The sequence below is a fragment of the Erythrolamprus reginae genome, chromosome 5 (assembly GCF_031021105.1).
Source record: "Erythrolamprus reginae isolate rEryReg1 chromosome 5, rEryReg1.hap1, whole genome shotgun sequence".
In the NCBI taxonomy this organism is placed as follows: Eukaryota; Metazoa; Chordata; class Lepidosauria; order Squamata; family Dipsadidae; genus Erythrolamprus; species Erythrolamprus reginae.
Window position 1 is genome coordinate 24,921,425 of NC_091954.1, and position 17,332 is coordinate 24,938,756.

The 17,332-nt window shown below is 39.5% G+C and overlaps 1 protein-coding gene across 1 annotated transcript in view; it reads left to right on the forward strand.

Annotated features, from left to right (window-relative positions):
* The first annotated feature begins 5,922 nt into the window (after positions 1-5,922).
* LOC139168331 (lysosomal acid lipase/cholesteryl ester hydrolase-like) overlaps positions 5,923-17,332 on the forward strand; it is a 36,150-nt gene continuing 24,740 nt past the window's right edge. The window contains exon 1 of the mRNA XM_070753911.1: positions 5,923-6,028. Coding sequence (XP_070610012.1) covers positions 5,923-6,028 — 106 coding nt within the window. The remainder of the gene's footprint in view (positions 6,029-17,332) is intronic.

Below are 17,332 nucleotides of genomic sequence, written 5' to 3' on the forward strand. Positions count from 1 at the left end.
TACCTCAGCCACTTGCCTGTTTCTTGAAATATTTTTTTTATTAAGTGAGTTTATTAGAAATCATAACTACATATACCCTTCATGTAATTTCCATCATTACATTAAACATTTGAGGTTTTCTACCATACCTTTTGGTTACTTACGGTATTTATACAGAAATCCATGCATATCCAAGTTTCCTGAGTAGATTACCTCATATATTACCAAATTCTCTTTGCAGCTATAGATATTTATTCCACATTATCCTTGAAGAGATTTCAGATTATATCCTATTGTTTTTTCCTCAAATTATTTATTCTCAAATGATGTATTCAATGTGGCTGAGTCACATCCTTTGTTGTAGGAAAACAGTTTCTTAGCTTCATTACTTCAGTAACCAAGTTGTTGAAGCGTGGAACTCATTACCAGACTCTATAGTGTCATCCCCAAACCCCCAACACTTTACCCTTAGATTATCTACGGTTGACCTATCCAGATTCCTAAGAGGTCAGTAAGGGGCGAGTACAAGTGCACTAGAGTGCCTTCCGTCCCCTGTTCTATTGCTCTCCTATATCTCCTATACCTTTCTTCTATTCCTATATCTCTTCTTCTATTCTTTCATTGATATGTTCTATTACTATACCTTCTTTTCTATTATTTCTTAGATATATTTTACTATGAGTATCTCCTCTATAACCTTCATCATGTATTTTACTATGTGTATATAGATATATACCCACTAAAACCCTCATTGTGTATTGGACAAAATAAATAAATAAATAAAATAATTAAAAAATAAATTTTCCTTTATTTAATTTTTATAGTTAAACTGGGCAGTTTAGCATGGAATATAGCTATAAGAAGGCTGTTCTAGTCTGCTTTTATTAAGATAGATAAAATAACAGCCTGACAATTTAGATGCCAGGTAACAATGGGCATTTTTCAATTTTAAATTCTTTGGAATAAAACTTTGCTAATATTGTTATGCATTGTAATCCATAACTGCTGTGTCTCCAGGCTCGAAATCTACCTAATCACTAAGAGCTATTTTCCTATTGTCTGTCCTTTGACAGCTCAGCCAGTGGGAAAATTACAGCCCCACTATTGGCTAACAGTTTTTACAGCCACTATATAAATATAGCAGCCTGTCAGAGGCTTGCTTGTTGCTGGTTACTGCTTTGTTCTGTTGAAAGCTGTGTTAAATAAAAGTGACTATATATTTTCATGTTTAATTAAAACTCCTTTTATATTATACTCTATAGGCTAACATTTTACTGTTTTCAACAATATTGTTTTCTTTTTATTTCTGTACTGACTATTCTAAATTAATAAAACTGGTTATTTCCCTGTGCAAACTTTGGAGCAGATGTGTGGCATTAGGGCAAATGATAGAAGTAGCATTGTGCTGTTATATATGATCTGTACATCCTTTTTTAATTTTTAAAATGTTTTATTCAAAACATTAGAATAAAAACTAAAAAGGGGGTGGATGGGAAATACAACATCTTCTACAAGACAAGAAAATAAATGTATATAAAAAGAGGAAAGAACATACACATAAATTGTCCCTCCCAGTTGAATAGTGATAACTGTACTTCAAGAACATCCCAAAGGTGATTTTCCAAGAGGCAACTGGGCTTTCTTGTTATCTTTTGAAAGTTTTTCACTTCTTATCCAAGAAGTTTCTTCAGCTCTGTAGCCATTGCATGAACTTCTTCAATGAGAAGTGAAACGTCTTCGAAGTAAAACAAGAAAGCCCAGTTGCCCCTCGAAAAGCATCTTTGGCACAACCATAACCTGGATGATTGAAAATTTCCATGGACAAAACTATTTCACTGTCTAGCTTATAAAATTCTGTGGGTATTTCATCAGGGCCGGTAGCTTTATTATTTTTCTGATTTTTAATAGATTGCTGTAATTCTACTTCTGTAAAGGGTTTATTTAATTTTTGTTGTTGACCTTCAGTTAATATAATATAGGTATATCTATAGAACTTAAATAGTCCGAAATCGCCTCTTCATTTATTTCTTCTTTTTCATATAATTTCCTATGATACTCTAATGCTATTTCCTTCTTTTCATCTATTCTATGTCTTATTACATCTTTACTATCTGTAGTAAATTATTATTTTAATAATTCTAATTTCTCTTTCTTTCTTTCTTTCTTTCTTTCTTTCTTTCTTTCTTTCTTTCTTTCTTTCTTTCTTTCTTTCTTTCTTTCCTTAATTTATAAGCCAGCCATCTTCCTGGTTTGCTTGCATGTTCGAAATATTCTTGTTTCGCTCTTTTTATTTTTTCTGCCATTTGTTCTTGTTCTATCAACTTTATTTTATGTTTTAATAAATCTCTCTGATTTTTAATTTTATCATCATGTTCATTATGTTGCAATTCTAATTCTGATTTTTTAAATTCATCCTCTAATTTCTGATATTGGGTCTTTTTCTCTTTATTTTTATTTTTTTTGCCATATACAAAATTGTTAACCCCTGAATATATGCCTTTGTTGTGTCCCAAAGGTTTTGTGGGGTTGTGTCATTATTTTTATTTATTTTAAAGAAAAATTCTAATTCTTTTCCTATCCAGTCTATCCACTTTAATGAGATAATAGCAGACGGTAAAATTACCTAAAACATGGACAGAAACTTTAATAACATTAATACATAAAGCGGGAACAGAAAAGGAAAAAATTGAAAACTACAGACCAATTTCATTATTAAATTAAATTTCATTATTAAATTTTTATATCAATATATGCATTTAGGTTTTAAAACATTATAAATGAAATAATACATGAAGATCAGAATGGATTTTTACCAGGTAGACAAATTAAAAATAACTTGAGGACAATCATAAATACCTTAGAATATTATGAGCAACATCCCAAAAAACAAATGGCACTTATATTTCTTGATGCTAAAAAAGCATTTGGACCTTTATGAAAATACAATTAAATAAGACCAATGTGGGAACTAAATTTTTTAATATAATTGATGCAATTTATTCCAACCAATCTGCAAAACTTATAATAAACAAAGAACAAACAGGAAGATTAGAAATACAAAGAGGAGTTAGACAAGGCTGCCCTATATTACCATTATTATTTATTTTAACATTAGAAACTTTATTAATAAAAATAAGAACAGAAAAGGAAATAAAAGGTTTGAAGATTAAAAAAGAAACATATAAAGTCCAAGCTTTTGCTGATGATGTGGCCTTCATAATAGAAGATCCTTTGACATCAACATCAAAATTAATAGATCTAATAGAAGAATATGGGAAAGTGCAGGTTTGAAAATCAATAAGGAAAAGACACAAATACTTATAAAAACATGATAGATCCACAGATAAAACATCTAGAAAAATTAACAAATATGAAAATAACAAAAAAAAGTAAAATACTTAGGTATTTGGATTTCTTCCAAAGTTACGTCTTTAAAAAATGATAACTATATTAAGCTTTTAGGACAAATTTAAAAAGGCTTGGAAATATGGAACAACCTGCAGCTATCTTTAGTAGGAAGAATTTCCACAATTAAAATGAATATACTGCCCAAAGTATTATTCCTATTTCAGGTAATCCCAATCAATCCAGGTGGGAATTTTTTCAAAGAATTAAATAAGATTACTAAAAAATTTATATGGCAGAGTAAGAAACCAAGAATAAAACAAAGTTCATTAGAAGATTGGAAAGAGAGAGGAGGGCTTGCCCTCTCAAATTGGAAGTTATATTACCAAGCGGCTGCATTATCGTGGATAAAAGAATGGTTAAGCCTGGAAAATAGAAGATTATTAAACCTAGAGGGCCACGATTTAATGCTAGGCTGGCATGCCTTCGTATGGTATGAAAAGTCCAAAACTCACTCGTACTTTAACAGTAATATAATTAGGAAGACATTAATAGAAGTTTAGAATGAGATTTTTAAAAATCACTTTTTAGTAATACCAGAATGGATCTCACCGAGAGAAGCCATCTCCCATCCTAATTTGTTAAAAGAAGGGAAAATATGGAAATATAGAGATTTACTCGATAATCAATTAAAACTGAAAACAAAACAAGAATTACAGGAGTTAGGGGTGGAAATAGATTGGTGGCAGTACGCTCAGATTAACTCTAGATATCAAAAAGATGTGAGAATATTCATTTTCAAGAAGGATAATAATACACTCGGGAAATTATTAATCCAAAACCAAGGAAAATTGATTGGAAAGTTATATAAGTATTTAATAAATTATAAGACGATAGGTTGGATATTGAAAGATAATATGATTAGTTGGTGTAAAAATTTTGGAAAAGAAATAAATTTAGATACATAGGAAAAGGTTTGGCTATATAACTGGAAAATAACTAAATCAATTTCCTTCAAAGAAAATCAAATTAAGATGTTTTATAGATGGCATCTCCCACTAAATAGGATTTCAAAGATGTTCCCAAGTGCTTCACCTATTTGCTGGAAATGTAAAAAAGAAATTGGCACATATTTTCATGCGTGGTGGACATGCCCAAAATCTAAGATCTATTGGAATAAGGTAGAAAAATGGTTAAAGGAAATTCCAAAGCAAGAAATTAAGAAGACCCCCCAAAAAATTTTCTTGGGTATTATTGATGTTAAATATAAAAAAGAAGTACACTATTTAATAATTCATATATTAGTAGCAGCAAGAATAGCATTCGCAGAAAAATGGAAAGAAAAAGAAATTCCAAAAGACAAAGAGGTCTATAGAAAGATTATGGAATGTGCAGAATTAGATATGTTGATGAGACAGTTAAACAACCAAGTGGAAACGGAGTTCTATAAAACTTGGGAGAAAGTATACGATTGGTGGAATGTAAAAAAGGATTATTAAAGATATTAAAATTAATTATGGAATAGCTAAATTTACCAGGTTGAATATATCCTATAGTAATATTTAATGGATAAGTTTAGTTTTATTATTTGATTATAATTATCTTAATTACAATTATGTAATGAAATTGTTTGAATGTTTAGATTTATACATTATCGTAGTATACTAAGAGATATTTTACTAACAAATTTTACTTTTCTGTATTGATCTAAACTATAATTAGTCCTTCTTTTTTGTATTAGGAAGACTACTATGCTTAGTGGAGCAATGGTAGCTCCTTTACATGTTAAATGTTGTTTGTCTTGTTTTGTGTTATATTTTTAAAAATCAATAAATATATATATATATAAAAAGAAAATTTCCATGGACAATTATTTCAAGAATAATAGTTTTCTCCCCCCTCCCCTCCACTTACCAAACAGGCACACAGTTTATAAACTTCCACAACTCTGTTTATCCAACTCATTTGTCCTAAGAGTCCTGAAAGCAGAGTTGACAAAAGCGGAGCTAAACTTCAAAGCCCTTTGTTAACAATCAATTTATTGTTCCATTTCATTCACAGAAAGTGCACAATGGCTTCTAATTTACCATAAGCCACCACAGTCTTTGTCTTTGGTCCATCTGGAATCAAATATCCCTGATTGATTCTTAATAATTGAAATGAAGCAGACCACACAGGAATTCTCAAAGACGGTTCCGTTTATTCAGCTCTCTTGCAAGTGACTTCAGCAAGGAATGCGTCTGGCTGTCAGTGTCAAAAACAGCCCTATTTATACTTTAAAGGCTCGCGCCTAAAAGAAACGGCCGCGCGTCTTAACCAATCAGACGCGACCTTGGTTTATTCACATTTTAAATTGACAGAGACAGTATTTTTACAGAATTTCTTTTTACAGACTTAACACCCCTCCCTCATTGGTTGAGAACAACTGTCAATCAGTGAGCCATGTGATGTAATCATCCAGTCTGCTTGGCCTGCGTGAAGTCCGATCAGACCTGCGCAGATCATTCGCGTCCGGGATTTCCACAGAGGAGGATGGCTCGTTGTGTTCTCTCGCTTGCGGCTGGGCCCGAGTTGGGGCTCTGGCCTGCGATCGCGGATATGTTGGCGTTGCACCGATTTCAGATGAGGAGGTTGGCTCGGAGTCGTTTGAGGATACTTCTGGCCGTGGTGAGTCCATTTGATAATCAAAAAGTTCAGGCTGTGTGTGAGTCTGCTTGGGGGGAAGAATTGTTGTTAGCGGCCTGTTCGTTGTTAGGAGTTAAACGCCCCCGCAAGTGATCAATGTGCCGCTTCCATGTGCGGCCATCCTCTAGTAGAATGATATATGTTTTAGGAGCTGTTTGCTGGATTATTTTTCCTTTGAGCCAATTTAAACCCCCATCAAAATTTTTTGTAAATACATTTTGCCCTAGGAACAAACTTCTTTCAGGATTTACACAGATTATATCATTATAATTTTTTGTACAATAACGGGGGTGCAACCTGTCCAGAGGGGACCTTATTTTTCGACCCAATAAAATTTCTGCAGGACTTTTGTTCGTGATGGAATTTAGGATTATGTGCTGCATTAATAAGAATTCATCTAAATTGTGTTGTATTTCTCCTGGGCCTGCCCTGCGCAATGCTTCCTTGGCTACCCGAACATAACGTTCTGCCAGACCATTAACCCATGGGGAATAAGGAGATGTGAGGGCATGTCTGACCCCCAAATTACTTAAAAAGCATTCAAATTGTCTGGCAGTCAATTGTGGCCCGTTATCAGAAACCAGGATGTCTGGGCACCCATGCGTGGCAAACAAATGGTACAGAGCCTTTATGGTGGCGCAAGTAGTGATGTTTTGCATGGCTATTATTTCTACCCATCTAGAGAAAGCATCCACTACAATCAAAAAATTCTGAGATCCAATAGGGCCTGCAAAATCGATGTGTATGCGTGACCATGGCCCAGTGGGTTTCTCCCATTCAACCGGTGTTGTCTTAGGGGGATTTGGACGTGACTCCTGGCATGGGTCACAGTTTGCTACCCACTGCTCGATGTCAGTGTCTAGGCCTGGCCACCACAAGTGTCCCCTGGCCAAACCCTTCATTCTGACAATGCCTGGGTGGCCCTCATGCAGCATACATAAAACTTTCTGTTTTAGACTGTTGGGAATGACCACCCTGTCACCCCATAACACACAACCCTTCATGTAGGACAATTCCAACCTTTTTGATTTAAAATCTGTTAGTCCTGCTTCCTCAAGGCCTCCCAACCAACCCCTTTGAATACAATTGATTACTTGTAGTAATGTTGGGTCCTTCCTGGTGTATTCAGCTACCTCTTTGGCTGTGGTTAAAGGGTTTTCCTCGAAGTCTAGAAGTAATATGTCCTCTGACGGGGTTGGGTCTTTAACTAAGTCTGCCATGGGGCATCTGCTTAAACCATCTGCATGGTTTATTGCTTTTCCACCTTTGTGGGTTAATTCGTATTGATAACCTGATAAAAATAGTGCCCACCTAATTAATCTGGGGGACATGAAAGGAGGAGTTGGCTTGTTAGAAGCTAGAAGACCTAAAAGAGGTTTGTGATCTGTGACTAGTTCAAATTTCCTCCCACACAGGTAGTTATGAAATTTCTTCACGCTAGATACTAGGGCCAGTGCCTCTTTGTCCAGTTGGCTATAATTCCTTTCGGCCATGGACAATGTCCTGGAAAAAAAAGCGATTGGGGCTTCTGTTTTGTTAGGCATTATATGGGCCAATACTCCGCCTACCCCATAAGCCGAAGCGTCACATGTAAGCCTTATGGGCAATATAGAGCTGTATTGAACCACTACGCTTTTAGATGTTAACAGTTGTTTTATTTTGCGAAAAGCTTCGCGCTCAGGTGTGCCCCAGGTCCAGGGAATTCCCTTCTGCAGCAGTCGGTGTAGAGGTTCTGCTGCCGTTGCCTTCTGTTTTAGAAACACAGAATAAAAATTAAGAAGGCCCAGAAATGCTTGGAGTTCTGTCTTATTATTTGGCTCGGGTCCTTCTGTTATGGCTTTTAATTTTTCTGTTGTGGGGTGGATTCCCTCACCGTCTATTCTGTAACCCAGGAATTCGATGCTGTTGGCCCCCCATACACATTTGTCTGCTTTTACTCTTAAACCCCTAGATTGTAGCCTGGACAATACTTCCCTAATTCTTTCATTTAATTGCGATTGGTTTTCCCCTGAGATAAGGATATCATCAAAATATGGGGTGGTTCCTTTGATGCCTGCTAGTAAGCGCTCCATGAGGCTTTGGAAAATGCCTGGGGCTATGCTAACCCCAAATTGTAAGCGGGTGCATCTGAAAGCACCCCTGTGAGTTACTATGGTCTGTGCCAGAGATGTGGCCTCATCGACCGGAAGCTGTTGGTATGCTTGCGCAAGGTCGATTTTAGAGAAGACCCTTCCTTCCCCTAATGAATGCAGGAGCTGTTGGACTACTGGAATTGGATAAGGGTGGTGTTGGAGGGCTTTGTTAATGGTTGCTTTGTAGTCTGCACAGACCCTTAACGAACCATCAGGTTTAAGCGGTGTTACTATAGGGGTTTCCCATGGCCCTTGCTCCACCGGGACTAAGATGCCCTGAGCTATTAGTTTATCCAGTTGGATGTCCAATTTAGGGAGGAGCGGTAAAGGAACCCTGCGAGGCTTGAGTCTGACAGGGGGAACCTTGGGGTCTAGAGAAAACGAAATAGGGGCCCCATTATACGTGCCCAATGTAGGGCTGAAAACCTCAGGGAACTCATGCACAAAATCAGGAATATCATTATCAGCATTAATTTTACAAATGCCCAATATTTCAATGCCCAGAGGAGACATCCATGTTAACCCAAGGAGGGAGTGTTTAGCTCCCTCAACCACAACCAATGGAAGAGAACATTTACATTGCTTAAATTGGACAGGCACATCCACTTTCCCTAATACAGGTATAACATTTCCCTGAAAATCCCTTATGACCAGAGTTGTCTGCAGAAAATCAGTTTTCAGAAAATTAGGCATATACATTTTAAATTTGTCCCAAGGCATAATAGAATACTTTGACCCTGTGTCCAATTCGAAATTACAAGGTTTGCCATTTAAAAGTAACGAAATGACAATTTTGCTCCCTTTTTTTGTATTTGCGCAATTTACGTAAATTTGTGCGTTACCTCGTGAGTAGTCACGGTTAGCGGTGGAGTAGTTTCTTCGGTTGAAGCCTCTGGAAAATTTGTTGTCTCACGGTTGTTGTGCCTGGTTGTTAAATCTTTGTTGGCGGGGTGCAGAGAAGGACTCCTCGGGAAGGGGCGCTCTGCATGCCTCGGCGATGTGCCCGCGCCGGTTGCAACGGCGGCAATTGGCGTCTCGGAACGGGCAGCGTTGTCGTGAGTGGTTCCCTCGGCATCCGGGGCAAGGGTTGGATGGTCGTTGGTATCTGGGCTGTCTGGGTTGGTCAGATGGCAGCAGGAGACAGGTGTCGTCGTCCGGAGCAGCTGGGCTGAGGTCATCTGGTGCCTCGGCGTGGGAGACAGCAACGGAGATTTTAGAAACGGTTTCTTTTTTCTCGTGTTCTTTGAGTTCTTTTGCGGCCGCGTCAGCTACTTCGGCAGTTTGAGCCAGCTTAATAACAGATTGAAGCATTGGCTCGTCTTCAGTTAGGATTTTATTGCGGACTGCGGCGTTTTTCATTCCAAAAATCAGAGCGTCGGTGAGGCGAGCTTCCGGGCTGTCAAATTTGCACTTTGACAGCACTGTACGAAGTCGCGTGGCGAATTGGTTTATGGATTCCGACTCACGTTGTGTCATTCTTGAAAATTGGTGTCTGTAGACCACGGCAGGTTTTGTTGGCTTAAAGTGATTGGCGAGTCATTCTTGAAGGTCGTCCCACGGAACAGCTTTAGCCGGGAGCGGGTCGGTTAGCGTTTGGACGAGGTCGAAGATTTCTGTACCGCAATAATTGAGAAAAATCGCCCGCTTCCTGTCGGCTTCGGCTTCTCCCATTCCTGCAGCTTCGAGGAAAATCTCGAATTTTGCCATGTAGGCGTCCCATGATGACTTTTCGGGGTCGAAGTAGTCGGGAGCCCGGCCGATCTGGAGGTTATTCATGCTTGACACGTGGATTCGTCGTTCTCTCGTCGCCAGTGAAATGAAGCAGACCACACAGGAATTCTCAAAGACGGTTCCGTTTATTCAGCTCTCTTGCAAGTGACTTCAGCAAGGAACACATCTGGCTGTCAGTGTCAAAAACAGCCCTATTTATACTTTAAAGGCTCGCGCCTAAAAGAAACGGCCGCGCGTCTTAACCAATCAGACGCGACCTTGGTTTATTCACATTTTAAATTGACAGAGACAGTATTTTTACAGAATTTCTTTTTACAGACTTAACAATAATAAGGCTTGTCCTTAACATTTTAACAAGGATCTTTCCCAACAATTGGATCCCTTTCCCCATAATCATACAGTAAGTCTCTGTTATGATGTCTCCACAGCATTTGTCATTCAAAAAAACCCCTCCCACAAGTTGAAAACCTCTCTTAACATTTGTCTTCTATATATATATGCATATACATATGTATACATACTGTTGTGGTTGGCTCGCAGCCAGGCCCTCTGGCAACAGGCTTTGAGCCTGATGAACTAGGGCCATCTGGGCACGGTTGGCATGTGTGGCTGTCGGAGAAGTCAGACAGTGAGCCGGCGGAAGAGGGGAGTCTGGGTGTGAGAAGCCTACAGAGGCTATAGAACCCCCAACTGGGAATTTGCAGCCCCCAACTGGGGATTTGCCAGGATCTGAGGAAGAGGAGATAAGGAACCTGATCCTGAATGTTCGGGTGAGAAGAATGAGGGGGGCCGGCAGTAGCAGTTAAGAAAGCTCGGAAAGAGGAAGTGAACACAGCTGTACATAGTCTTCACTCCCAGAGAGTACATAATGGGGAAGAGTTGGAGGGGGCTCTTTGCAAGAAGCTGACATTCATGCCTCTGGAGGCGAATAGCCTCTGAAGAGTGTTTTTGCCAGACAAACCTGGATACTGAACATTCATAGGGTTCATAATATATTTATCTTATCAACCTGGCCTCATACCTGGATTTTGGCAGGGAAAAAGACATTGTTTTGGGTTTCATTTATGCAGTTCAACAAACATGTCGTGAAAAGACTCTTGTTCTGCTTGAAACCTGTGTATTTGAGTTTTTAATTTGGGGCTAATTACTGGACGGCTGCCGTGCAAAACAGAACACATACGTACATATTCATACATATCCACATACGTACGTACTACATACATACATACATGCATACATACATACATATAAAATAAATCCATATCCCAAACTCCACCAATTATTTCTTTTAAAAATCCAATTCATTAGTTATCAGTTGTGTCAACTTTGAATCTTTAGAATCCATGGCCCTTTCAGCCTTCTCCAAACCAGCCTGCAATTTTCAGACCAGACTCTTTGTCCTTCAAATCTTCCAGCAACAAATTACATTCCAATGCATTTGATATTAAGTCTGCTTTAGCTGCTGCTACTCGTACCCGAATAGCATGGATTGATTTTAGCCGTTGTTATTTTATCAAACCTTTCTCTAAATTTTCAATTTGAATTTGTAAGCTAAAAAGCAGTTTTTTAAGGCTTCCCTACTGGCTTTATCCTTAAGTTGATGTACTGTTTGCATTTTAAATATATCCATCTTTTGTAACTAAGCTTTTAAAGTCAGACACAAACAATTCATCTCAAGAATAAGGAGAACAAAACGAATCAAAATAACCCCAGAGAATATTGAGATAGTCTTCCCTATGATAAAAATAAGTGGAAAAAAAGGAAAATTTCCATCAAAGATTTTTTTTTAAATAAGAGTTTTTAAAATTGAATAAAATGCAAAATCCCCATAGTGAAAATATGATATGAATGTAAATCACATTAGATAATTTTCACTATTCAGGAAATTGCTCCTGACTTCCATACGGTGGAAGAGAAAGTGATTTGCAGCAGCATATTAAAGCAATGAAACACCACCACCACCACCCCAAAAAAAATCAGCTTAAATAAATCAGACTCCAACCAATCATTTAACATTTAAAAGTAAATTATTAAAGTAAAAAAACTAAATGTGAAATCATGAAGTTAAAAGTTAAGTAATTTTGTGTGACTGGAGCAAGTTGTAAACTTTTAGTAGGAAATTATGTATGTTTGTTTGTTTGTATGTTTATTAGATTTGTATGTCGCCCCTTTCCGAAGACTCGGGGCGGCTTATATTATTATTATAGGTGTGCAGCTGTTTCAGGAACAAGTATTTAAGTATGTGGGGTCTACATGTGTGTACGTGGGCGTGCATACACAGTCATGCATCAAATATTGTAAAGGCCAATTTCTTTATACCAATTTTTTTCTCTGTGCTTCACCGAGATTATTTCTGATAAGTCCTAATTGATTTTTGCTGACATCAGGACCCTCCCAGAAAAGTACCGTATCAAGGTGAGAGCCAATCTTATCTCTGGAATAATGATGTTCTAAAGGGAGAGAGAGCCACTACAGAGAAGGCCCTTTTCCAAGATCCCACTAGATGTACTTTTCTAATAGATGGAATCCATAACAGACCTTGCCTTCCCATTCTGGTAGGCCAGGTAGATGAAACTGGGAAGAGGCCATCCCTCAAATAATCTTTTCCCAAGCCATGTAGGGCTTGAAAACCAGCACCTTAAATTGCGCCCAGAACCAATTGGTAGCCATTATGGCTCTGGCAAAAGAAATGATAAATGAGCAAATCATGATTTGTGTAAAACTATGAGTCTACTTCATTTTGGATCAAATGAAGCTTCTGGCTACTCTTCAGGGACAGCCCCAATACAGAGCACATCATATTAGCATATGAGAGGACTACATTGGTCCAGCCACGGATATAAAGGCCACATTGCTTGCAGTTCCACTTAATACCACTTTATAAGACCTTGGTAAAGCCACACTTGGAATACTGCATTCAGTTTTGGTCGCCACGATGCAAAAAGGATGTTAGACTCTGGAAAGATTTCAGAGAAGAGAAACAAAGATGATTAGGGGACTGGAGGCTAAAACTTATGAAGAACTGGGCATGGCTAGTTTAATGAAAAGAAGGACCAGGGGAGACATGATAGCAGTGTTCCAATATCTCAGGGATTGCCACAAAGAAGAAACAGTCAATCTATTCTCCAAAGCACCTGAAGCAATGGGTGGAAACTAAACAAGGAGAGAAGGAACTTAGAACTAAGGAGAAATTTCCTGACAGTCAGAGCAGTTATTGTTACATGTTGTTTTATTATTGTTGTTAGCCACCCCGAGTCTACGGAGAGGGGCAGCATACAAATCAAATATAAATAAATAAATAAATAAATAAAATAAAATAAAATAAAATAAAATAAAATAAATAAATAAATAAATAAATAAATAAATAAATAAATAAATAAATAAATAAATAAATAAATAAATAAATAAATAAATAAATAAATAAATAAATAAATAAATAAATAAATAAATAAATAAATAAATAAATAAATAAATAAATAAATAAATAAATAAATAAATAAATAAATAAATAAATAAATAAATAAATAAATAAATAAATAAATAAATAAATAGTCAGTGTAACAGCTTGCTTCCAGAAGTTGTGAATGCCCCAACACTGGAAGTTTTTCAGAAGATGTTGGATCATCATTTGTCTGAAGTGGTGTAGGGTTTCCTGCCTGAGCAGAGAGTTGAACTAGAACACCTCCAAGGTCCCTTCCAACTCTGTTGTTATTAGTAGTATTGTTCTGCAAAGGATTTCTTGTCCATGGCTGCTGCCTGCTTCTCAAGCAGGAGTTGCAAATCCAGGAGAACCTTCAGCTCAGGCATCAGGTCCATTTTGGCAGTGCAACTCCATCCGTAACCAAAGATGATGCCAGATTCCAAACCCCAAGAAATAACATGTTGAGATTTTTTCAAATAGTTTTCTTTATTCTTCCTCACCTAGAGACAGAGATCTTGCCAAACGAAAGCATCATAAAACATACATTATATTATGGGGGGTTTAGGGAGTCTTCTCAACTCTTTTTCTCCCACATGAGAGGGAGAAACTTCATGGTTTTTTGCTACTCTTGGATACACTCCCTTCCTTCTGGGAATCCAGATAATATTCCATCACAGATGACAATTTCTCCAAGAACCAAGGAGCCCTGAGAAGTCACTGTGTCTTTCCAGGCTTCAATTTTAACCTGCTATTCCCTATCCTCAACAGCCTTCATGCACTGAGCAAGGTCAGTTGCCAAGTCATTACATAGTCATGTATAATTACACATTACTTCATCACAGATATGTTTCTGGACTCTCTCAATTGTGTTGATGTCAGATATGCAATGTGGGTTCCATACAGGTGAGCTGTATTCTAGGATTGGCCTGACAAATATTTTGTAAGCTTTTGTTAGCAGTTCTGTTGTATCCTGTAATGTCTACCTTGTATCTCTGTAAATAGTTTGTTCCTTTGTTGAAGCGCTGTCTGAGCTAAATCAGGAAGTCGCTCCTGATTGGCTCAGACGCGGCTGCTCTTGCTTTGGCGGGAACCGCAAATGTATAAAAGGAGCGGTTTCTCCCAGGTAGAGCAGACGGTACTCGCTGAAAGTCACTTACCTTTCCTGAGCTGAATAAAGGTACCGTTCTCACCTAACCCTGTCTCTGGGTCTACTTCACTGGCGACGACGGACGAAAGAAACCACGCGTGCAACATGAACAACCTCCAAATCGGCCGGGCTCCTGAGTTCTTCGATCCAGAGAAGACTTCCTGGGACGACTACTTAGCCAACTTCGAGATCTTCCTCGAGGCAGCAGGAATACGGGACGCTGACGCCGATCGGAGACGGGCCATCTTCCTAAACTACTGCGGTCCAGAAATCCGCGCCCTCGCCCAGACTCTCACCGAACCTCTGCCAGCAAGATCCGTCGCTTGGGACATCCTACAAGCCAAGCTCGTGAGCCGTTTCAAGCCAACAAAACCAGCCATGGTTTTCCGGCACCAGTTCTCCAGAATGGCTCAGCGCGAAGCGGAATCAATCAACCAATTTGCAACGCGACTTCGAACGGTGCTTGTGAAATGCAAGTTTGACAACCCGGAAGCTCGCCTCACCGATGCCTTAGTCTTCGGCATGAGAAACACCTCGGTCAGGAACAAACTCCTCACCGAAGACGAACCGACCCTACAAACAGTGATTAAGCTAGCACAAACCGCAGAGGTCGCCGACGCCGCTGCTAAAGAGCTGAAGGAACACGAAAGGCGAGAAGTCATCGCCAAGATAGACTCCACGTTTTCCCGCGCCGAGGACCCAGACGACCTCAGCCCACCAGCTCGCAACGAGGACAGCTGTTTCCTGCTGCAAGACCATCCGAGACAACACAGATTTCCTCACCCCGCCGCCCCCTGCGCCGGCTGCCGAGGAAACCATCAGCGCCAACGTTGCCCCTTCCGGGACGCCATATGCCGCCGCTGCAACCGATGCGGCCACATCGCTGAAGCCTGCAGAGCATCTGCACCGGAGGAAACCTTCTCCACTCCGTGCCATCAACAACCCCAGAATCAAACACCTCAACCGCGGGAAAACCGACCTTTCCGTTTTTCGGGCCGAAAGAACTACTCAACCGCTAACCGCGACTACTCAAGAGGTAACACTCAATTTTCCGTGAATAACACGGCAACAAAAAATGGGGGCAAGATTGTAGTTTCACTACTGCTAAACAACAAGCCATGTTCTATGGAGCTTGACACGGGGTCTAAATACACCATTATGCCATGGGAAAAACTTAAATTGTACATGCCTAGCCTATCTAAATCTGAGCTTTTGCAAACCTCATTGGTAATTAGAGATTTTCAAGGGGGGATAATCTCTGTTCTGGGCAAAGTGAATGTACCTATCGTGTTTAAGAATGTTAAATGTACCCTGCCTATGATTGTTGTTACAGGGGCTAAGCACTCTCTCCTGGGTTTGGCTTGGATGGAACCTTTGGGAATTGAAATTTCTGGTATTTGTACTGTTAACTCTGATAGCATGCCTGACTTCTTACAGGAGTTCCCTGAAGTGTTTAGCCCCACCTTGGGATCGTATAAAGGGCCCCCTATCTCGTTTTCTATTGACCCCAAGGTCCCACCTGTCCGGCTCAAACCTCGCAGGGTACCCCTCCCGCTCCTCCCCAAACTTGACCTGCAGCTGGATAAGCTCATAAGCCAAGGCATTTTAGTTCCTGTGGAGCAGGGGCCATGGGAAACACCCATAGTCACGCCGCTAAAACCAGATGGCTCTTTAAGGGTTTGCGCTGACTATAAATCTACGCTAAATAAAGCCCTCCAACATCACCCTTACCCCATTCCGGTGGTACAACAACTCCTGCACTCCCTGGGGGAAGGGAAAAGGTTTGCAAAGATCGATCTCGCGCAAGCTTATCAACAGTTACCTGTCAATGAACCGACAGCAAACACGCAAACAATTGTGACCCACAGGGGTGCCTTTAAATGTACCAGATTACAGTTTGGGGTAAGCATAGCCCCAGGGATATTCCAAAGCATAATGGAACGTTTGTTATCTGGGATAAAGGGGGCCATTCCCTATTTTGATGACATCTTAATTGCAGGGGAAAACCAAGAACAGCTCAACAAAAGAATAAGGGAAGTACTTCAGAGACTTCAGGACAAAGGGTTAAGAATTAAGCCTGATAAATGCGTCTGGGGAACCAACAGTGTAGAATTCCTAGGTTATAAAATCGATAAGGAAGGTATCCACCCCACGACTGAGAAACTGAGAGCCATTAGAGAAGCCCCAGAGCCACAAAATAAGACTGAATTGCAAGCTTTTTTAGGCCTTCTTAATTTTTACTCTGTTTTTTTAAAACAGAAGGCAACAGCAGCAGAGCCTCTACACCGCTTACTCCAGAAAGAAACCCCTTGGACATGTGGGAGAACTGAACACGAAGCCTTTGTACAAATAAAACAATTATTAACTTCTAAAAGTGTGGTAGTCCAGTATAGTACTTCGCTACCTATCAGGCTTACGTGCGACGCTTCCCCTTACGGCGTGGGAGGAGTCTTGGCTCACGTTTTGCCTAACAAAACAGAGGCCCCAATTGCTTTCTTTTCCAGAACGATGACCAATACTGAAAGAAATTATAGCCAACTAGATAAGGAGGCTCTAGCTTTAGTGGCAAGGGTGAAGAAGTTTCATAATTACCTTTTTGGGAGAAGTTTTGAATTGGTTACCGACCACAAGCCCTTATTAGGTCTTTTAGCCCCCAACAAGCCTACTCCTCCATTTATGTCCCCAAGATTAATCAGATGGGCCCTTTTCCTCTCAGGATACCAGTACGAGCTCATCCATAAAGGGGGTAAAACCATCAACCACGCAGATGGCCTCAGTAGGTGCCCCATGGCAGAGTTAGTGGAGGACCCTGCCCCATCTGCTGATGTCTTAATGATAGAGCTCGAAGACAACCCACTAACTACTGCAAGGGAGGTGGCTGCACACACGCAG